Here is a 24770-nt window from a genome sequence, read left to right on the forward strand (position 1 = left end):
CAGAATATGGTACTTCTGCTCCTCCTGCACTGTTTGTTGTGTTTCTTCTAAGCATGCTCTGTAACATTTCTCATATTATGAATACGTTCAGGCTTACATGGTTTTGAATCTTATCATAATCAGAACCCAAGGAACAGCCTATATTTACACAAGTTTTCCTGTTATCAAATGAAAGTGTGTTTAGTTTACAGTTCATATAGCTGTCAAATGATCCATTAAATCTCTGGTACTTACAAACATGAGGCGTGTAGGTATGTTGTCTGATTGTACCAAAGGATTTTTATAAAGCCAGATTTCTTCTGGCTGGATAACTCTCTGGAATGGATCCAAAAACTCTGTAAAACTAAACATAACAATAAAAGATATTTTTTCCAGTTCAAAAAGATGATGGATATTGAAATAATAGCCTTGCAGAACCCCCTCCCCAAAACTAATTAGGACACTACAGCCATTAATCATCCATACATATTGCCACCCTACACCACTGTGTTATAGTTATATAAGCTTCATACATATACACTCAGCAAAATGGTTCGGAAAATTGCATGAATTGCACCTTTTAAAGAGTATCTTAAACTGCACTCAAGGGGATAAATTACCATTATTTTCTACTCAAGGTACAAACTAGAATAGGATACCATGGGAAGAAGGTGCCATGTACAGAAAAAGAAAAACACTAATTGATAAGTCATAGCATCCAAATTTCAAGTCTTGGGATACAAAGTTTGAGGTTCAAAAACTAGTAGTCCTGTAGTCATTAGGCAGATAGAAAGACACAATGAAGAGAATTTCTCCCATTGACAGAAAGAACAGGATAATCTTTACAAAACATCTTTTCCAAAAGACACTTGTCCCCAAAAAGACCCAGTTGGCAAGCTCTTTAGATTTGGAATATGGGCAAGTAACAGTGTCCAGCCTTTGAAGATGGAAAGAGCTATTACTGAAGTCAAGTCAAGTAAGTCCCTCCTCTCTTGTTCAGATAACTTTGATTGGTTGTCTTTTAGAGTCTGAATACTTTAATTGGGTAGAAATGTCCTCCTGAACTTTGGGGATAACCTGGAGGTCTAGATTTATTTGTAGTTCTTGAAAATATATCAGTCTAAAATCACTGCTCCATGTCCTCTGACCTGTCCATCTTAAGGCAAAAGTGAGATGCTAGAAAGATGGAAAAATTCAAGAGGAAGAAAGGATGTTTATCTTACAATTGTGGAATGCAGGTGGAGGTGGGGATGTGAACCAACTAAGAAAAGCAGGATTTGGAAGGAAATGGGATAGTCAAAAATAATGTAGGGCCACATTTATAAAAGTATTTACGTGCCTAGTGGGATGTACAAAAGTGCTTAAGCTCTTAACTCTAATTGAAGTCAATGGAAGTTAGGCACCTATCTTGCTTAGTCACTTTTGTAAGTCCAATCAGGCATCTATCTGCATACCTTTGTAAATCTGGGCCATAGGAACACAAGCTCTGCAACAGAAACTCTCATCCAGGTCTCATAGCTCTTTCAGAAATCCACCTGAAATTGCTTGTCAATGTCATGGCTAAGGCTACAAGAAAGCCCAATACAATACAGGCTGACAAATAATATATGCAAAAAAAATCCCACATTAATTTGTTGGCTGAATCCTCTTTCCCCCGTTTTCTTCCCCACAACCACCCAAATTCTTTTAAAAGCTTGAACAGAAATCTAGAATATTTACAAATCTGTGACACACAATACATTGAGCCCCATTTACAATGAGTCTGGGCCAAAAACTAAATGAAATAAAGCTGATACTTTAGAAAACCAGAAACTCTCTCAAAGGACTGCAATTAAATGAATCGTAGCAATGATTTTAGGATTCTGCTAGTTCTATAATCAAGGTCAATAAACCCAAGAACATTAAAAAGGCTAGAAATAATAAAACTTTTCCCTTTAGGTTACTTCCTAAAAAAAGAAATCTGCTGAGTCGAGAAAAACAACACACTTTCTCATGCGCCTGGTGATTTTTTATATTTTTTTAATTTTTTTGTGGGATGACTGGCAAATAAAGGATATTCTAAGAAATGCTTTTTGGTTTTGCTTTGAAGAAAGGGATTAAATGATTGTTTCCAGCAAATTTTATTTTCTTTTGAATGTATTAGCTGTATAAATATTGAGACATTCTTAAAAACAAAAATTGCTTCAAGTCAGATTTTAAACGTTCTCTGTTAAGGCAAATATTTTATATAGATTCAGTGGCAGATTTTCAAAGGGACAAATGGCACCCTAAGGTTAAAACAAACAACACACACACTTTCCATACAATATTTTTCTTGTTGGTTCGGTAGGGCCTAATCAAGTCTGTTTAGCTCAAACAGTGAAATGGTATCTTAACAGATTAAGAAGATTTTTGTTGTAAAAATTTTTTACAGATGATTTTTCTGTGCTCAGATAACTCAAGTATGGCTATGTTTGAGACTGACTCCTCGTGTGCTACAAAGTGTACAGTCCTCTAAGAAATATGTGCTTTGCTACGGTTGAAAAAGATCAGTTAAGATCTAATTGTGATACAATACTGTTGCTCAGTGGTTGTGAAAAAATTCAGATAACTAGCCAGGACCCTCTCCTCCTGTCTATTAACACGCACGGACACAAACACACACACACCATTCATGACAGCGGAACGAAGCTTTGGAGTCCAGTTTGACACATTGTTAAGCTAACTATCAGGTGGATTCAGGGTATGTCTCCATTTGAGCTGGGAGGTGTGAATCCAGCTCGTGTAGACATACGCATGCTAGCTTTGCTCGATATAGTACCTAAAAATGGCCATGTGTCCACAGCAGCACAGCCAGCGACTTGGGCTAGCCACCTGAGAATGTACCCAGGGGTTTAGGACTGGATTGTTTTGGGGGCAGCTAGCCCAAGCGGCTATCCATGCCGCCACAGTTGCAACTACTTTTAAGGACTAGCTCAAGCAGAGCTATCATAGGTACATCTATGCAAAATAGGACTTGCACCTCCCAGCTCCAATGAAGACCTACCCTAAGTGGTGAAAAAACCTTTCCATACCCGCAGCTCTGTAGGAAATGCCACCCTCCCGTTGGACTGCAGATCTGGCCACAGTGATGCATATGCTAGTTATGCCCACGCTGGATTACGGTAACACACCGCATCAGAGGCTGAATGTTGAAAATATGCAAAGGCGCCAGCTTGTGCAGACTATGGCTGCCGGCCTCCTCAGCAGGCTGCTATGAATATATCAGTGATTTTGTCTCCATCAGTAGCCAATCTGGAGAAGTAAACTCCTCTATACTAGGCAGAGCCGAGGAGAAAATGCATGAGAGTTGGAGGTGAAGCATTCTCAACTGAGGGCATTCCATATGGTTTGGAAAGGATAGCAGTATTGTCATTCGAATCATTCTGGGAAAGTTGAAGGCCACCAAGAATCACAGTTCTACTATATCTAATGCACTTCACACCCCTGATTGTAAAAGTGGAGTGGGATAGGGAGAGCACGGATTGCTCCTGAGAGTGCTTATCCAGACATACATATATAGACAAGCACATGCGTCTGGATATCCAAACGATGAAACAAAAGCTACTGCTAGAATTTCAGTGAATGCAGTTATTGTAAGGTCACATCTTAAATGACACCTTCCCCCAGGTATCTAGTGGTCTCAGTGACTCAAGGATCTGTTTCAAGGCATTGGAAAAGATAGACATGCCAAGGAATGCCTTGAAGCACAGACACACTCTTTGATATGTCTAGACCTTGATGAATTTCCTCAAGCTATGAAGAACAATGGATACATGTGCATTGATGCTTCAAGGCATTGCTTCTGGCATCTAGTTGTATGAGCATCACTGCACTTCTTGAAATGTGTCACATTAGACCACACATTTATATAAACACACATTTGAGCACATGAACAAACGAAAAAACATTAAAGGTTTGGGGGGCTTTCTGCTGCTTTGCCTTCTGTCTCCTTTTTTCCTCTTAAAAACAAAAAGTATTAATTAAACATTTGTTTGAGAAGTTAAACAAATGTAAAGAAATACAAATGTATAATTCTCATAGCAATCAACACCCAACCACACTGCAAATACATATTAAGGCATAAAAGTTAACCCCTTAAAGGTAATGTGAAGTACTACATATTCAGAGGAGAACAAAGTGTAATTAATGTTAGCATATTTTGGTTCTAGCAGGAATCATAACTGAATTTTCTGATTCTTAAGCTTCCAAAATCTTTGTAATCTTCTAACAACAGATTTAATTTTGTCTCAGCATTTAACCAACAATTATAATTATATAATTAGTAAAAACAATCCTGTGTCCACATAGCTTATTAAATTTGATTATGAATATGTTGCTTTCTTTTAATTGTTTCTATGAACCGTGGTCAGGTACTGCATTGGAACATAATGAACAAAAAGGAAAGCAATTTGCTGAAACTGAACAAGAATCAATTAGAAAAATTATAACTGAACAAAATGAAGCAGAAGTGGAGGTGGATGTTGTTGTGTGAGCAATAAAGAAAGAAACAATAGAATGAGAGGGAATGAAAAAAAAGAGACTGTACCTGAAAAAAAATCACATTTTTGTACAGAAAGACCAATTATTTTTCATACCAGTTCACATCACCGGTGGGCAAGAATTCACCAGCTTTGAATGTATATGTCCTATTAAACAATCATGTGGATACACTGGTTTCCTAAGTTTCCTGATACTGAATGATTTATGTTCCTTGGTCCTGTTTGATAGTGCAGGCTATTACTATTCATAAGCTACCACAAGTTTGTTTGGATGAGTATGTATATTAGTAATAGATAGCTATACTCTTTTTTGCCAGGTCTTACATAAAGAAAAATGGTTTCTAGATATTTTGTATCATAAATCAAAACATAGGCACTTCCATCCTTAAATAAAGCAAATCTTATGTTTCCTGGGTTGTAACTTAGAAAGTTTAACTTTATTCTTATGAACGATTTACTTGCTTTCCTCTTTCCCTCCCTTTCCATACTTTTGTAGGTTTGGAAAAATGTATAACATTTGTTAGTAATAGTCTAACAGACAAAAAGACAGACAAAATGTTCAAATGTAACAGCCTGACTCAAAGCCTTAAGTGAATGGAAAGACTCCCACTGGCTTGGATCAAGCTCTTAGGATATATAAAGAAGCCTAAAGGAGTTAGACACCCTAATCCCATTAAAAGTCAACTGAAATTGGGTGCCAAGTTCACTTAGGCTTCTTTGCAAATCCCCGCTTTAGGGTCTAACCAATACACTCCTAAACTGGTAGTTAAGCACCTAAATAAAAGTGGTCTGATTTTCAAGGCACTGAGCACCAACAATTCCTATTGACTTCAGTTTGATTTAAGGGTGTTCAGCACTTCTAAAATTGAAATGAGTTGTATGTAGGTGCCTCATTATGGATTTAAGAGCCTAAAGTTGGATATTAGGGTTTAAAATGTTTGTCCTAAATAATGTTGTCAATAAAAACCATCCAGGGATACAGAATTAACCAAACTTCCTTTGGGCATCACAAAAATACCCACAAGGAATCTGGGAATTGTGCCTCCTCTGTAACAACTGCTACTGGCATTAAAAACCACAAATAAGGGCTAGGGTCGCTACTTGATGCATAACCTTTTATTGTTTCAAATTGACTGCATAGGCTATCTGCAATCATAGAATCATAGAGCTGGAAGGGACCTCGAGAGGTTATCTAGTCCAGTCCCCTGCACTCAAGGAAGGACTAAGTATTATACGCGTTGGCATTCAGCAGTGTGAAGTCATAAGGAACCAGGGACATCAGAAAGTGGCTGAGATCAGAAAGAGTGGAGATAAAAGTAGAACAGAAAGCAGAAAAACATCTCAGGAGAGTGACAGTGAGTGCAAAGGCAGAGAGAGATCAAAAAGAGCCCAAAGCCTACTAAACTTGTAATAATGTGTGGCTTCTGCTACCCAAATATTAATTGTGTCACACAGGGACAGAGACCGCATGTTTTAGTATGACATTACATTTAAGAGGGCTAAATGTAAATGTATACATCAAAGAACAAAGAATATAAGCCATATTTAGAGTATGGAGGACTCTATCCTGGCAAGTAGTGACCCTGAAAAAGATTTGAGGGTCGTGGTGGATAATCAGCTGAACATAAGCTCCCAGTGTGACACGGAGGCCAAAAGAGTTGATGCGATATCTTGGATACATCAACAGGGGAATCTCAAGTAGGAGTAGAGGTTATTTTACTTCTGAATTTGGCACTGGTGTGACTACTGCTGGAATACTGTGCCCAGTTCTGGTGTCCACAATTCAAAAAGGATGTTGACAAATTGGAGGGGGTTCAAAGAAGGGCCAAGAGAATGATTAGAGGATTAGAAAACATGCCTCATAGTGATAAACTCAAGGAGTTCAATCTATTTAATTTAACAGAGGGAAAGTTAAGGGGTGGCTAGATTGGGCTGTAAGTATCTACATGTGGAACTTGGACTCTTCAGTCTAGCAGAGAAAGGTATAACATGACCCAGTGCATGGAAATTGCAGCTACACATACTCAGACTGGAAATAAGGCGTACATTTTGAATCATTGGAACAATTTACGATGGGTCATCATTGATCACTGACAATTTTAAAATCAAGATTGGATGTTTTCTAAAAGATATGCTCTAGGAATTATTTTGGGGAAGTTCTATGGCCTGTGTTATACAGGTCAGACTAGATAGTCACAATGGCCCCTTCTTGTTTTGGAATTTATGACTAGAGTTTATCAGATTATTTCTTGCAAATAATTCATCTGATAAATTTAGATCTTTATTTTTTCTGTTCACAAATAGTCCCAAGAACCGGTTGCAATGTGCAGTTGCTCATCTAATAACTGATGGAAATGTGTAGCACAGGGAATCGTTGACTTCAATAGGACACCACATGGTCTACTCACATGCCAGACATTCCAAGGGGAGTGGCAAATTACGCACTATGGCTTATCCATAAATTGGTAGCTGTATTTTATATTTGCATTTCCTGCCACATGATGAATCACAAGGTAAAATTTTTCAAAAGTTTCTAAATGGTTTAGCATTTAGCTTATGTTCAGCTGATTATCCACCACGACCCTCAAATCTTTTTCAGGGTCACTACTTGCCAGGATAGAGTCCTCCATACTCTAAATATGGCTTATATTCTTTGTTCTCTGATGTATACATTTACATTTAGCCCTCTTAAATGTAATGTCATACTAAAACATGCAGTCTCTGTCCCTGTGTGACACAATTAATATTTGGGTAGCAGAAGCCACACATTATTACAAGTTTAGTAGGCTTTGGGCTCTTTTTGATCTCTCTCTGCCTTTGCACTCGCTGTCACTCTCCTGAGATGTTTTTCTGCTTTCTGTTCTACTTTTATCTCCACTCTTTCTGATCTCAGCCACTTTCTGATGTCCCTGGTTCCTTATGACTTCACACTGCTGAATGCCAACGCGTATAATACTTAGTCCTTCCTTGACTGCAGGGGACTGGACTAGATGACCTCTCAAGGTCCCTTCCAGCTCTATGATTCTATGATTGCAGATAGCCTACGCAGTCAATTTGAAACAATAAAAGGTTATGCATCAAGTGGCGACCCTAGCCCTCATTTGTGGTTTTTAATGCCAGAAGCAGTTGTTACAGAGGAGGCACAATTCCCAGATTCCTTGTGGGTATTTTTGTGACGCCCATAGGAAGTTTGGTTAATTCTGTATCCCTGGATGGTTTACCCATTGAAAGTCAGGCTCCTAAGTCACTTAGGTGCTTTTTAAAAAGTTTCCCCGTGTTATTTTTTCTGTTCCTTGATTCAACAACCTAAGCTTTATAAACAAGAGGAGTCCGTTACCTCCAAATTGGTCAAGAGCTTGAGGAATTTGTCGACTATTCATATTTATTTCTGTATTTATTTATTATAATCAATACATACATCCAATTTTTAAAATGCCTGTGTGCCAGAAAAATACTAGAAACATTAGCTGTGCTTCCTCACCCATAGAACCAAAGCTAATGACCCACAAAATGAATAAATCAAAAGCACTTGTCTAAATCTTCTTGGGAATAAAAAGAACTATGCAAACTGGCCAGCGGGAACTCTTCCAGTCTGAGAATATTTGCAAATATTTATTCCTGCTGGCATTTGCATGGTTTAAACTTTTTCTACAAACATTCTTGGAAATGAAACCTCCATCCCCTAAATGTTTGTGAATTCAGACCAGAACTCAAAAAGTACTGAATTTCTATGGGAACTGAGGCACTTGACTTTGTGAAGAATCAAGCCCTATCTGAGTCCCCAACAGCACACAGGAAGCCTGTGGCAAAGTCAGGAATTGAACCTAGTTCCCAGACACCCACTGTAGTAGCTTAACCACAAGACCAGGCTTCCACTCCAGTGTACTGGAAAGGAGCCCACTCTGAATGGATAAGTGCACAAACTAACATGAGTTAAGACTCCAGAAGAATTAAATATTCACAAAGGTGAATGAGTTTTATTTGCCAGCAAACAAGTTCATATCAAGGGAGAAATGGGTGGGGAAATAGGTCCCCCTCCAACTTCAATTTAAAATCATGCGTCCATTGCAAACCTGGGACTTATCATCCACTTACTGATCCTGCAGAACGTGCATGATGTTGAGCTTAACATGTTTCAGGTGAACACTGCCCACTGTCAATCAGGAAGACAAAGTGACATATTAGTTCCCACTCTTCTGCCCATGGTGCTATGTCCAGCTGAGTGACTCCAATGTGAAGTCAGAAGGACAGCAGGCGAAAAGGAGAGAGGGACTGGAGGCAGAGGGCATAATTCAAGAGAAACAACTAGCAACGGAGGTTGCAGAGAACATGGATAACAAGAGAAAGAGAAAGAAACTGGGAGAGGGGAAAAATGGAAAGTGAGAATTGGGTGTGAAAAAGGAAAAGGACGAGAAAGTAGAGGGAAACAAAAAGAGAGGAAGAAACAGAAAAGGAGTGGGACAGCATCTGCCATCAGTCATAGTGAGACAAGGAGCCAGGAAAAAACTGCCACCAGAAAACACAGTTTAGGAATCTGAAGCGCATAATGAAGAGATATCGACTAAGGCCGAGGGATTTAAAACAAATAAACTGCACAAGAAAAAATGATGTGTGCGTGGGTGTAGTTTGGGGGAGCGTGGGAGATGTTGCCACCCAAACTGCAAGCTTCGGGCAGGTGTGGAATTCCCGCAGTGGGCCTGGCTTGAGCTGCCCCTCCCCCAAATATACAAGTCAAACTCCACCTATAGTTGTATGAGGTGTAGTTGTAGCCGTGTCAGTCCCAGGATATTAGAGAGAGAGACAAGGTGGGTGAGGTAAAATCTTTTATTGGACCAAGCTCGTCTCTCACACCCACCTGGCAAGAAAAAAAATGCTCAGGTGAAAGAGGAGTGTTTGGTCCAAGAGACTAGAAATGATATACCAAGCTGGCTCCTCTTTCTGCCCAGATTGGTAGTTACTGAAAGTGGTTGTGTGCTGTTTGGTGAATTACGTGAAATGAATCTGCTGGTCTCAGTCCAGTTCTTAATGGACAGCATAATGTTAGTCACTTGAGGCAATGGATACTTATCCCAGTCATGTGAGGACACTGGCTCCCAGGTTGGTATTGGCAGTGCTCCTACATTGAGACAACTAACACCTGCCCACAGAGTAACCAACAAAGCATAATACAAAGAGAAGCAAACCCAAGTTCAATCTTAGCAGCTGAACAAGCCAAAGCAGAAGGAACTGTTTTGTCATATGACCTTTGTCACCCTGACCCGCGATAACGTGATTGGATATCAGGAAATAAAGTGTAGTCTCTGAAAGGAATTACAGAGAGGTGTCTACATCATAAAATAGTGTCATCAAAATGGTATCCCTCTGGGTAGTATCATATATTTCAGTATATATAAAACTAGTAATAGTAACTCTGAGAGAATGGATGGGCTCAACGTGATGCCTGGCAAATTAGAGGTTAAGATCCTGGCCCAAGCACCTCCCACAGCTCCCACCAATTAGGTTGCTATGCCCCGGATGGTAATTGCCAGTGGGTAGCCCTGTTCTCAGAGGATATAAACCCAGCAGGAAGGAGACTGAAGGGCTTGCTCCTGAGAATTTGAGGAGGCCAGATGGGTCTACTACTCATAGATGCCACTCGTGTACTTCAAGACATGGGAAGCTTCCCCCTTACTGACTGTGAGCCACAAGAAGCACAAGCCTTTTTGTCTCTACTTTGAAGCCTTTATTTTGTGACTGAACTGGAGTGTTCAGATTCCTCTTTTCCCTCCCTGATGCAATCTGGTTCCCAAACCCGCCCCCCTGACCGCCCCACCCCTCAGCCCCGGCCTGCTACAATAGCTGAGAAACAAAAGGAAGTCCAGCCAGATACCATATAAGTGAGAAAGAAAGAAAGAACATTCGAAATAGAGTAATGTAAAAATAAAATGGGGAGGGATCCTTTGGGTTTTTTTTTTTTGGTGTGGTTATGGTAGGTCTTTGTTGCTGATGAATCTTTTATCCTCAAATACCAAGATACTAGATCTCCTTTCTTCTAAGCAATACCTGTAGGCAAGTGGATCTAAGCCTGCAACTGCTTTGAATATAGTTCCCTATACGCCTTACTAAATACCAGAGAGGTAACAGCAAAATTATAAAGGTCAATGAAGCTCTCATATAAAACATAAGAAGGCTGTTTAAAGTAAAAGAATGGAAATTGAAGTAATTTCAGTTTAAATAAAGAAAAATATTCACTCTTTTAAAATGAGCTGGCTACCTAATATTCTTCAGAACTCTCAGCATGAGTTAACTTATCAATATTTACCTCACTGACAAAGACTAGCAATGTACTGGACTCATTACCTTTTCAGTGAATTAGGTATTATATGGACACCTCTCTGCCTGAATATTTTCACAACCACTGTGGATTTCAGTAGTTGAGTGTAATAATAAAAGCATTTAGAGCACATCTTTAACCTCAAACTGTTTTGCAAACTGTAACCTTGATACTGCAATTGGATTCAGGTGGGGGGAGTCCAGGAGGTTTTGTATGGGTTGATTTGATTACAGGATATGTGTATGTTCTTTATACATGTACAATGGGCAATGGGTGGGGAGAGAGGAAAATGCTGGCCAAAGACCACTGGGCAAATGTTTAATCTTAAAAAAAATGCCCTGGGATCTTTAATGTCTGCATAGCAGATGGAACCTTATGTTGTTAAACTGTAATGAACTCTATTTTTCATTGTAAGGAATGAGTTGCCAGGATTTGAATATGAGGCTTGGATGATTAAATCATCTCCTCCAAGTGCAACATATAGCCCCCTGTACCCTCCAAAATAGTAATTTAAAAGGTATTGATATTACAGTATTTGTCCTGTCAAGGTTCCTCCCCCACTCTGAACTCTAGGGTACAGATGTGGGGACCTGCATGAAAAACCTCCTAAGCTTATCTTTACCAGCTTAGGTCAAAACTTCCCCAAGGTACAAAATATTCCACCCTTTGTCCTTGGATTGGCCGCTACCACCACCAAACAAATACTGGTTACTGGGGAAGAGCTGTTTGGACACGTCTTTCCCCCCAAAATACTTCCCAAAACCCTGCACCCCACTTCCTGGACAAGGTTTGGTAAAAAGCCTCACCAATTTGCCTAGGTGACTACAGACCCAGACCCTTGGATCTTAAGAACAATGAACAATCCTCCCAACACTTGCACCCCCCCTTTCCAGGGAAATGTTGGATAAAAAGCCTCACCAATTTGCATAGGTGACCACAGACCCAAACCCTTGGATCTGAGAACAATGAAAAAGCATTCAGTTTTCTTACAAAAAGACTTTTAATAGAAATAGAAGTAAATAGAAATAAAAAAAAAAAGATCCCCCCTGTAAAGTCAGGATGGTAGATACCTTACAGGGTAATTAGATTCAAAACATAGAGAATCCCTCTAGGCAAAAAACCTTAAGTTACAAAAAAGATACACAGACAGAAACAGTTATTCTATTCAGCACAATTCCTTTCTCAGCCATTTAAAGAAATCATAATCTAACGCATACCTAGCTAGATTACTTACTAAAAGTTCTAAGGCTTCATTCCTGGTCTATCTCCGGCAAAGACAGAATATAGACAGACACACATAGACCTTGTTTCTCCCCCTCCTCCCAGCTTTTGAAAGTATCTTGTCTCCCCATTGGTCATTTTGGTCAGGTGCCAGCGAGGTTACCTTTAGCTTCTTAACCCTTTACAGGTGAGAGGAGATTTCCTCTGGCCAGGAGGGATTTTAAAGGGGTTTACCCTTCCCTTTATATTTATGACAGTCCACCTCCCTACTGAATAACTTTGTAGATTTTTTCATTCATGGTATCAAAATATCATGTCTTCTATGCATTTAATATTATTCAAGGAAACAGGCGTTTGGGGATTTATTGGGAGGAGGGTTGGTTACTTTGTGGACTTCTGCAAATAAAGGGCAAATATTAAATGCCTGAGATGGACTGTGGCTGTGGTGTAAAGCGGCATTCACAGAGCAGAAGTCGATAGGCAGGGCAGTGGTAAGGCAAGATAAGTAGTGAGGACTGTGGTTATCACTGCTATTCTGCTCGCCACATGGAAGCTGGAACAATTCTATCAAAGCTACTAAAATGCCACTGAACAGTTGTCACCATTGGGGAGATAACCTGGCTTTATATTAGCATAAAGGTTAGTCTCAGGAGGGAGCTCTGCCTCTAATTAGATTTTTATGCAGTCATTTGGGAGACTAAGAATTCCTTAGCTGGAAGCAAATGAAAAGAAAATGATATGTTGGAAGTACAATGAAAAGACTAAGGTCTTATTATCACTGATGATCTGTAATCTCATTAAAAGAAACCTGACACCATCATTAAATCTTAAATCAATTAAACTTTTATTTAGTTCGAAAAGGGCGCTTGGCCTAGTGATTAAAGCACAGGACTGGGAGTCAGGAGATCTGGGATCCTTTCCCTTTGTGCCACTGACTTGCAGTGAGACCTTGCTCAAGTCACTTAGGCCAAAAGTTCGGTGCATAAACCTAAGCACCCAAGTCCGTATTTGGGCACCCCAACACGCGCTCTAATTTTCACAGATGTGGAGTATCCACAACTGACAGGTATCATAGTATGAAAACGTTGGCCTTAACTTCTCAGTGTCTCAGTTTCCTCATCTATAAAATGGGGCATTATTATATCTATCCCTTAACAAGGATCTTGTGAGGATTCAGTTATTAATGTTTGCGAAGTATTGTGCGATTATTTGATAGAAGGTTGTTATAGCTGCACTGGAACAAATAGGTTCAATAAATATCAAATTTCCACTTGCACTGAAAGGAGATAAAGAAACAGCTATATTTATTAAAAGGGAGTTTTGTCTCCTTCATTTTAATAGCTAAAATGCTGCATTATATACTTCCAAATACAGTGATATGCAATGTTTACTCTCACTTTTGATTAACAGTCTATAATCCTGATGTGCAACTTTACTGGCTTTGCTTGTCCTGAGGGACACAGGCAATTTAATATTAATCAGAAACACTGTATGAAGAGTATTCAGAAATTGTTTTTATTGTTCCCGAAATGATAAGCCTGGTGCTTCCCTTTATTCATAGTGACCCTGTGATTATGGGCTGGTATTTATTCTGACTGATAGGGACAGCAACAGAAAAAAAGAGATCGGAAATTACACTACTACAAAGTACAGGACTGCTTATAGCCAATCTTGGATCAATGGCCAATAGGGCAGCATGAGACTGAAGAATCAGGGTAGGCTGATTGTATTTTTAAGGTCCTATATCTTGTGAGCAGCCAGAGCTCAAAATGCTTGCTTTATGCCCTTTCCTTTTATCATTAACTTAGCAGTTCTGATTCTCCCACAATTCCATGCTTCTACCAATACCTGCAGGGCAGTGTTTCCCAACCTGTTCAGGTTGGCGACCCCTTACTCCACTTATTTCTATGTGTGTTTCAAGAGGTTGACAGAGAATATTTGATCTTGAAGGGAAAGGCTGTGTGTAGAGCAGGGCAGTATGATTTTCTTTGCTTTAGATTATAATAACATGTGCAATGCCTTGTGGCCACCCTTATTGCCTTTTATGATCTGCTGAGGGATTGTGACCCACCAGTTGAGAAACACTGATATAAGGCCTGATCCAACTTGCATTGAAGTCAATGGCAGTTGTATCAAAACCATAATGCCTTTCCTGAGCTGGTCCACAAAGCCCTTTTCCCTATTTAGGGCTCGACCCCTAAACATATTAAGAATTCTGGCTCCAATTCAGCAAAGCACTTAAGCATGTGAGTAGTTTCATTGACTTCAACAAAATGGTGTGCAAGCTTAAAGTTAAGCACATCTTTAAGTGCTTTGGTATATCAGGGCCAGAATGTATCTTGCAGGATTGAGCCCTTTAAAGGATTCCCAAACATTCACTTCTTTTGTGATGCCAACAAGGAATCACTCGGCTAGGTCACCTAGTTGTTTATCTCAGTTGTCTACCACTGAATGGGTGGGTGAGATAATATGTGGATAATCTAAGCACTATATACCCAGATGTACAGGCACTCTTTGCTCAACCTATGTAGTATATAATTTTTTTAACATTGGCTTTAATAAAAATTTTAAATTTGTTATTGAACCAACTTCCACTGGCAAGAGAGACAAGCTTTCGAGCTTACACAGAGCTCTTCTTCAGATCTGGGAAACTTATTCAGGGTATGTCTATACTACCCACCGGATCGGCGGGCAGCTATTGATCCAGCAGGGGTCTAGTCTAGATGCGATAAATCGACCCCTCGGTGCTCTCCCGTCAACTCCTGTACTCCACTGCTGCGAGAGGCGCAGGCGGAGTCGACGGGGGAGCGGCTGCAGTCAACTCACCGCAGTAAAGACACCGCGGTGAGTAGATCTAAGTACGTCGACTTCAGCTACGTTATTCACATAGCTGAAGTTGCATGACTTAGATCGATCCCCCCCGCCCCCCTCCCCAGTGTAGACCAGGCCTTAGTGTCACAGCTAAATACAAGATGGAACAGATTGTTTAGCATAAGTAGTTAACACATATTTCAAGGGACCATTCAAGATAAAATGGTGAATTAACAACCCTTCAGATATAGGAAGGAAAGTGGAGGTGGGGAGGAGCTAGGAGCGATTGTTAGTGGGTTATAGATTGTTGTAATAAGCCGTAAGTCCAGTGTCTCTATTCAGTCAATGAATTTTAGTGTCAAACAAAGTTATGAATTTATGCTCTCAGGCTCATCTTCTGAAAGTGTTGTGCAGGTTTCCTTTGAGGATGAGGACTGATAGGTCAGATATATAGAGTGATTACTTTGTGAAAAGCGTTCACCCACAGGTGTTAGGGTATTTTTGTCTTTTATAATTTTCCTTTGGGAGTTCAGTTGAGAGCAGTGATTGTCTGATTTCACACACATAGTTGTTATTGGGGCATTTAGTGCACTGGATGAGGTACACTACACGTTGTGATAGGCATGTGTAAGACCTATGGATCTTCAAAGATATGTTGTGAGGAGTATTGATCATTGTAACAGTTGAGATGTGTCTGCAGGTTTTGCATCTGTTGTTCTGGCAGGGTCTGGTACCGCTTTGAGTTGGTGTGTCCTATTCTGTGGGGAGCTTGCTTCTGATGATGAGCTTGGAGAGGTTGTTTGAAGGCCAGAAGAGGGGGTTCAGCAAAATTTCTTTCAGGATGGGGTTCCCAATGAGTACAGGTTGTAATTGTTTGATGATCCCCTGTATGGGTTCCAGTAAGGGGCGGTAGGTGACAACTAGGGTTGTGCGGTCGGAGAGTGCGAGTAAGTTTCTAAGACCTGAAGAAGAGCTCTGTGTAAGCTCAAAAGCTTCTCTCTCACCAACAGATGTTAGTCCAATAAAAGATATTACATCACCCACCTTGTCTGCCTAATATCCTGGAACCGCCATAGCTACAGCACTGCATACCACTGAATGGTTCATTTATGTGAAAGGAAGGAGTCAAATGTTGTATGAAAGGGCCATAAGGTCACTGAAATTGACTCTGAGGATTGTTGTGTTGAACTGAAAGGTGCATAGTGGTAGAGAGAAGATGAGGAGAGGAGAACTTGTAAATAATTAGCTGTGTCCCTATCATCACCCAGAGCCCTCTGCATGTTGCATCCCTTTCTCCCCACACCCTGCTCAACTGTCCTTCTTTTTATAGACTATATGCTCTTTGGGCAGGAACAGTGACTTCTTCCGCACTCAGAAAGTACCTAGTATATGGTGGGCAATAAGACAAGCTCTATAATAAATAATAACAATTAGCTGCTAAAACCGTGTGGGAAAGAGAGTTGCAGTGGCACTGTGTCACTGAGGTTGCTGCAGCACAGAAAAGGAGGTAGGCTTAATTGGAGACACCACGACAATGGGCTAGGCAGCACTGCTCCCTGGTACCTTGTGACAGGAATATAGCTAACAGACTAGTGCAGATGTTTTCAAGACCAGTTAATTTTTCTAAGCTGTGGCCCTGGACTCGTGATCAGATGATCTTTTATCACTGAGAAATTGTGTTTACTCAGCCTCCCAATAATTTGCAATCCTCACACTCTCCTGGGTATCTTGAATAAATAAGCTGCAGTGACCTTAGTGTTTATACAAAATTAACAGTGTTTCCTCTGTGGCATCAAAGTTTGCTCCATTTAAAACATCAAAAATTCAGCATGTTTTTGCCCAGGAGATGTTTGAAGGAAATCAATAGAGAAAGCATCAAATAATTATGAACCAAAAGAGAAATGAATTGGGGACTGGGGTAAAGGGCCATAAAAGCAATTTGTTCCTATGCTAATCAAAGAATGGAAAGGTAAGAGAGTTGCTAGGAATATTTTGATTTAATGCCACTGAAAATCAGAATGCTGGTTTTCAAGGTGTGGATCTGGCTAGGATAAATAGGTTGCAGTTGATGCCAAAGACTTTTCAATGCTTTAAATCAGAGGTGGTCGTGCTAAATTTAATCAGTGCACACACCAGTTCCCCACTAGACCTTGACATTTATGGAACCTCATTTTAATTAAAATCCTATTTAAAATCAGTTGTAACATGAGTTTTAAACCACACAGACATTAAAAAGGGAATGCAGATATTACCTAGCAGCTCTGTGTTCTTGGGGAACCAGGGTCCAGTACCCAGCCTGTCTGACTTACGAAAGACCCCGCTGGCCCCCCCACAGCTTGAACCAAATCTGCATCAGAAGAAAGACTTACAAAAAGCAATGAAAAGGCAATGGGAGACATACCTAAACCCTTGGGATAAGGATAACAGAATTAAGGAAACACTCCTAGCCTCATTTGCATCGAAGATGGGACAGGGAGGCATCTCCATTAGCATACAGAATGGAGAACAGAGATTCAAAGGCAAGAACTGCACGGAACTCTGGGACCAGAAAAGCAGGGAAGCACTGTATGATGGAGGATCTCTGCTCCAGATGTTAATGAATCCATGCCTGCACACATCCAGCTCAGTAGTTATCGGACCCAATTCTAGTAATAAATCCTTTATTGGTATCCAAAATAGTGAAGCTCCCTAATTGCATTGTAAGCTCCCTCCAAGGAACACCGCCCAAAGCCAGAAATGATCAGGAATCCCATGGTCTAGCCTGAACAAAACAACTTTGGTATTCTCCCTTGTTTACACATAAATAAATCTAGTGTTCTCACTTGAACCATTGTTGTTTCTCTACAAAAACCCCTACCCATGCTCAAGTAAGTGCTCTGATGCCGAGATCCAAAATCTGCATCAGTTCCATTGGAACTTCATCTTTCCCTGACTGATCATGCTGGGGGCTCTGCCTGTCTCCAGCACTCCAGACTCTCAGCTACCACCACCACCTGGGACCCCCAATCTATTCAAGCTTCATGGAGTGGTAAGAACCCAGCTCGCTCTCACTCTCTCTCTCTCTCTCTAGGTATAGCCTTCTAACCCTGACTTGTGTGATCAGTTATAGTTCGGTAAACCTGGCTTTTATATTCAAATTTAAGTTAAATTTAATATTGTAACTGTTTTGTTTGTTTGGCTCCCCTATGGCTATTACCTGGCAATAAATAACTTTCATGATTAAGCTGGTTGCTTCTCTCCCTCTCTCTCTCCCCCTCATGGGCCGTTTTTTGGTTTCCTCATTCACTCTGCAGCAATGCTCCTCATACCTAAGCTACAAGATCCCTGCAACACCCAAAAATCCTATGGGATTTGCTCATCAGCTGGGTTACTACCAGACAATTATAACGTGAAAGTGGGGAAAGAGACATGCTGAACCAGGGACATATGAGGATGGCAGCTTGGAAGTGCCGCTTGACCCAGCCTACTGAATCCAGGGACATATAAGGGGTCAGCTTGGGAGTGCTTATTAACCCGGTCCTCTCAGATGCACTCTGTTAATGTGTGTGAGTCTGATTCTGGGGCTAAAGAACCAAGCTCTGGGGAACGTAGGTCCTGCAGAATGGCTCCACTGGGAGGGAACTTGCAGCAGGGAGAAGTAGAGCTCCGTATGAGAACACAAGTGACACAATTAGTACATTGATAGAAGTACAGACCCCTCCGCCCAGAAGAGTAACCCTAATAAATGACCATACCACAAAGTAATGGGCAAAGCTGGTAACACAGATGACTTTATTCCATTTTTCATTTTGTGGCTGAGAGGAGAATGTTTGGTGTGTGGTTATAGAGTATCCGTTAAATTGGGAAACAGAAAATTAACTGGGTCAAATGTTTCCAGGGCAGGTGTCATGTTCACCACCAACTTCTATGACTAGGGCCTGGGAATCATTGCAGGCAAGCTGGATTGATTAGTCAACATTCTAGGACATCTCCACTGATCGGCAGTTTGCAAGGTCAGTGGTGGGACTCTTGGAACCGCTTGCAACCACAGGACTTTCTGCTGCTGTCAGTCATATCTGGTTTGGGCCTTATGACATCATCATTCTAATCTCCTACCCCTACGCTTTAGCTGACGTGAGCTATCTGTGAACACAGGCGATCTGTGAGGTTGATAGTGACTAGTGCTTCAATGGATGTGGAATGTGAAGCAGTTGGTTGTATTGTCTTACGAGTCTATTGATCCTACAGCTAGACACTGTTCTCAGCTATCAGAGCCCTCTGAAGCTCACTCAACCCATGAATTGCTAGATGTGGATCATTACAATTGTCCCATCTCCCAGATGGACAGAAAGGCATGCCCTGATAACTGTCTGAAGGAGGTGATTGTTGGACTAGGGCAGTGCTCAATTTGTAATGAAAGAGATGCCGGGGCTCAAGCAATTAGGTGCTGGGGCTCAAGCAAGATTTTTATTTTCATAACTGATGAGGCAAGCCCAGAGGTGCCGGGGCTATGAACTGCCAAGCCTAGAGGTACCAGGCCTCAGCCCTGACAAGCCCTGGCACAAATTAAGCACTGGACTAGGGCAGGAAGACAATGGGACTTTGAGAGAGTCTTATCAGCAGGTTTTCCAAACTGGCCTTGTCCCTCAACTCACATACCGGGTGTATGTTTTGGAATGGGGCATCTTTTACATCTCAATGGCCATTGCCCCTCATTTTCACTGTCTGGTCTCCTGTTTCACAGAGTAGCCTAATAGGAGTGAGCTGTACTAGCACTGGGCAAGAAGACTATCCCAGAAACGCAACCCAGATGGCGTTCTTTCTCAGACTGTGGATGATGGTGGTGTTTTTGATCCCCATTCTTGTATCTATCATCAGTATCTAGCTACTGGGCCTGTCCTGATATGGTGTTTGGGCCTCCTGGTGCTAAGCAGATAATAGATACATAAGATAATAGATACATGATAATAAGTATCTGCCTTTAGATCTGTGCCTGGAGATTGGATCTTTTGTCTCAGGACCTGCTATACACACGCACCTACACAAACACAGAAGGAATGGGAGTTGGAAAGTTTCAGAGGGCATTCTATGTTGTTGGGTTTTTTTGGCAAAGTTCAATTCAAATAAGGCTCTGAAGGTGAATGGCTGAGTTTTCTTTCTGTCTGAAATCTTTATGAAAGAATGTCAGCCGGAAGTTTAATAATTCAGTGTGAGGTTTCTCAACACCAAGTTACAAGTCTGCTGCTTTCTCAAGCCCTAGAATACAATTCCAATCTGACTACATGATTGCACTAACTCATACAGTCCTATCAAGCCTAAGAGGAAATATTCTTATGTTAGGAAAAGGCAATGGTTAACTGAACATGCATGAACCACACAAGTACGTTTGATAAACACAGCAGGATAATTTCACTGACATGGATCTAACATTTCTTTTACATGTGCCAAAAGAATCTGAGATCCTAAAGCCTAGAAGCTCTTCCTATTAATTAGCTAATGTTTGGTAAAACATATGGAACATGAATAGCACTGTATCTTGCTAAGTATCATTATTTCCAGTGTGTACAAAGGGAAACAACTGGAACATGAAAACCTCTATTCAATGAAAAGCAAAAGAGATTTCTTATGTGGGAGTTAGACAACTTTTACTTGGACCTTTTCGTAACTGTCTCACCCTTTTAGAGGATAATGATCAAAGTGAAAAGGAAGAAGAAGGGGGAACTTGGATAATGCTACACCACAGCTCTGAACAAGGTAGCAGATGACAGGGTGATTATGATGAAATAGGAAAAAGTACTGCAGAACTGGTCCAATTCTCATATTTTTTGGTTCTCTTTGCTTCTTTTATTCAAATGTAATTTCTTTTAACCTATTTAATTCTGTCTTTGCATCATTTGCTTCCTGTTCAACTCAATATGTAAGAATCATTTTAAAATAAAAACATCCCCATGTGAGCATTCAGCTCATCCAGGGATACATCAACTCATCTAGATATTTGCCTAGTTTTACAACTGGCTACATAAAAAGCACTAGTGAAGTCAGTACAAACTAAAATTTCATACAGACAATGACTTGTTTATACTGCTCCATAAACTATACACTGAAATGTAAGTACAATATTTATATTCCAATTGATTTATAATTATATTGTAAAAATGAGAAAGTAACAATTTTTCAGTAATAGTGTGCTGTGCCACTTTTGAAGTTTTATGTCTGATTTTGTAAGCAAGTAGTTTTTCAGTGAGGTGAAACCTGGGGGTTCACAAGACTAATCAGACTCCTGAAAGGGAAACAGTAATCTGGAAAGGTTGAGAGCCACTACAGTACCTTAAATATCTGCAAAAATTCTTAACTGAGTTGCACTTGGGATGAGTTAATATATTATGGACTCTGAACAGTCATCGCTCCCCTTTTACAATAATAATTATAATTAAAATTAATTTTGATCAGGTGATACATAATATAATTTCATGTGCTTGTGGCTGCCTAATAATGGGCTTAATAGCAGACATTATGGGGATGATATGAGTTAAATGCTTTAGTAAATTGAAATCATCGACTGTTCTGTGTTTTATAATCTAGTCCAGAGTCCTAACATCAAAACACGTGACAGGGGACAGTGTAGCTCTAAAGTCTGTCAAACATCTGATGTTTTCCAACTGTCAGAATTGCAAGAAACATCTGAGATTAATCACGATAGACTGTCTGTGGATAGACTGATCCACTGTGAAAATTGACAGCAATAAATAGCCCATAGCTATCTCATTTCCTTTCTGTAACAGGTGGTCTGTGTTGGGCTATAGTCTAAAACTTGGAAGGAACAGGACAATGGGCTGAAATCTCATAAAGGGGTTTTAGCTCTTCCTCCAGCAAACATGTAGTGCTCATTTGACAAGCAACAAAATAACCCTCATCCTTCAAGTACCTGAGTCGGGAACATTAAAACTCCCTATTGATTAGGGATATATATCTGTACCCACTGAATTGCCAATAAGCCACAAGCCGCATGCCCCATGTGAGCAGGATGTATGTCTTGAGAGGGGCGTGAGCTCCTGATGGGGGAAGAGTTCAGAGGTTTGGTTTGGGACAGCATCCGGAAGTTCAGATTTATACTGTATATTGATTGTATATTGATTCTCATCATATCTGAAGTAAACAAGATCAGGCTGGAAATCTTCTAAGACTACTCCTGACATTTCTGCTTCCAGATCTGGCGAGAGCCTGGGAAAGCAGAGGTGCAAATGAAAACAAATGGGAAGTGAGGGCAAAGATTAAAACAAGCAAATGGTAAAGTTTACAGGAAAAGTTCTGGTTATTTCTTATTTTACCCAAACTGACTCACTTATCCCTAATTCTGGACCTTTATCAAGGTATAGTTGTGCCCATGACCTGGAAAGTGGGTGAGGGAGAATGAGTCTGTGCCTTCTTGTTTATTTGTTTGCTTGTTTTCACAATGTATAAAGAAAACCTCAAAGGCTTTTTTTTTCTTTAGGTCTTGTTTAGTGTTTCCTTCCTACAAGATTCTGTGCATGACTGACCTGCTAATAGGGAGGAAGAGTGGCAGTGGAACTCAGGGAGACATTGGTTCAATTCTTAGCTGTGCCATGGACTTCCTGTCTGACTCGATGCAATAACTTAATCGCTCTGTGCTTTAGTTCAGCCATTGAGGATCATAATTCCTCCGACCCTTTGTCTTGTTTAATTGCAAGCCCTCTGAGGCAAGCACTCTCTCTCTCACCATGTGTATGTACAGCACCTAGCCCAATGTATCATTTCTGCACTGGTGTAACAGAAATAATAATAATAGCAGGCTTGTGGTAGCACAGATACCAAGAAAGTGAAACCTTATTTCTCATCCTACCAGCTAATATTTTTATTAAATTATTTTTCATTCTATGCATCAATTCTTAATTTATGCTAAGTACAGTTGCCCACATACTCTTTTATGGACAAAACTTAATTTGGGGGCCTAAACTACTTAACAGTGTCCCTTTAATCTCTGTGAAGAATAAACACAATCCTAAGTAGTTAAAATGCTGACACAGCAGTAGAAGATTTCATAAGACATTGTTCTGCCAGGGGATTAATTCAAAGCAGGCAGTTTTCTATTCTTCAGAACTAACTGAAAAACATAATTCATATTATAGACTTAATCACACAAGTACACTAATCATTAATCAAAATATATTGCTGACAGCCAAAAAGTTTTATTGTTGAGACTTCTTAATGTTTGATTTTTCTTACACATCAAGGAGTCCTTGTTTTCAACCACATTACTCTCAGAATTCCCTAGAACATTTGCTTAATGTTCACAGATATTTTGATAAAACAGCGCACACTCCAACTTTACTTGTATATTGTCATCTTGTTGGCTATAAAATGAGAAACTGAAAAAACAGGGAAGATAAACAAGGATATTTAGTTTCTGCTGGTGACCGTAACTTTTCCTTCTCTCTTCCTTTCATTCTCTCAGTACCTCCCTGCTAAAGGTCCCTTTGTATTTCACCGTCATCTCCATGCTAACCTTTAAGCTGATACATACCGCCCCCACCCCCCTTCTTGTGTCAGTTCTTTAAAATCCAATAGCTGGGCACTGATGCTGGGGCAGGAACTGTGTTGGGTCCCACTGCTGATCTGTTTCTGTTGCATGCCAAGTTTGAGCCATTGGTTGAGGCTTAGGGCTTTTCAGTCTATGGCTTGTGGTTTCCTTTGGTTTTGGTGTGAAGTGAAAGGACAAAATTTTGAGTGAGTTTCAAAACTCAGGTGGCGTCAACATGCAGATATCAAAACTGAAGGAGAGATCTGCATTTTTATATAGGTCCCTGTGAAGGCAAACAGCTGATCTTTGTACAGTTTGCTCTGCTGAAGCACGTTAAGCCTTTTGAATGTGTTATTTTATGTTTTTCTTTTTTGGGGCTATAAAAACATTTTCCTTTTGTAGCTTTCACCGGAACGCAGCCATAACTATGTGAGTGAATGAAAAGGCTTAGTGATGTCATTACATCTTCAGCTTCCACTCTTCTGCTACACAAAAAATGCAGATCAGAAGCGTGATTTTCTGTTTAATAGGGAAGAGGCAGGTAGACTCCATGCCATGTCAAGAATCAGTGACCAATTGTGTCATACTTGGCCCTAGAAGATGGTGTAAATGTTAACCAGCAGAATGAGCCTTGTAAGAAACATCATGTGAACTTTAACAAATAAGATACTGATGCAGTTTAGGGAATCCCCTGAATGCATGTAAACAGATTGCAGGGGATGGTTGACTAGATAGGTTAGATAGAATCCATTACAACCTTTCAGCAAAAAAGGGAATGCCTCAAGAGTCATTCCTGTGTTAACAGAACTCTGCCTACTCAAGCAATTGGCTTCCATTCACCCAATCCTAATAAACTGGAAGGAGCTGTGTAGTTCTGACAGCTTGTCCAGGGGCATCATCTGCTCTAATGACTACATTTTCTACATACTGGAGACAACATTCCACCATTTGCCCCCTTTCTGCCCTTCTTCAAAGTCCCACATCATAAGGACTTCAAGCTCAGCTAAGGAGAAATGAACATAAAAGTAGCTATGTCCATCTCTTTCCTAGACCTGGCCAACAATTTTCAAGGAGTCATGCTTCATTATTCATGATGTGTAATCAGTCACCTTAATCACATGGTATTATTTCTGCTCCCTCATATAATGATAGAAAGAGTAGCCTAATAAAGAACAAACAGACTTGTTCACAAGCAAATCCAGGTATACCAAGACTAGCCATTCTGCAGACTTCAGTGTGAACAAAGACACTGTGTACAAAGAGACTCGTTAATAGTGAATGAAAAGGAGTCTGAACATGGGTAAGATGGCTATACCTTTCAGAATTCAGTTTCTGCACTATTCACCAATCTCTACTAGCATTACTTACCCACCCTGACAAAGTGCTTTGGGCACTACAAGAATAAAAT

The 24770-nt window shown here is 40.3% G+C and overlaps 1 protein-coding gene across 2 annotated transcripts in view; it reads right to left on the minus strand.

Annotated features, from left to right (window-relative positions):
- PLPP4 (phospholipid phosphatase 4) overlaps positions 1 to 24770 on the minus strand; it is a 91961-nt gene that overhangs the window by 57632 nt on the left and 9559 nt on the right. For both annotated transcript variants that reach the window (XM_007064215.4, XM_043551856.1), the window contains exon 2: positions 235 to 343. In XM_007064215.4, the coding sequence (XP_007064277.1) occupies positions 235 to 343 (109 nt within the window). The remainder of the gene's footprint in view (positions 1 to 234; positions 344 to 24770) is intronic.

This window comes from Chelonia mydas, chromosome 7, assembly GCF_015237465.2.
Source record: "Chelonia mydas isolate rCheMyd1 chromosome 7, rCheMyd1.pri.v2, whole genome shotgun sequence".
In the NCBI taxonomy this organism is placed as follows: Eukaryota; Metazoa; Chordata; order Testudines; family Cheloniidae; genus Chelonia; species Chelonia mydas.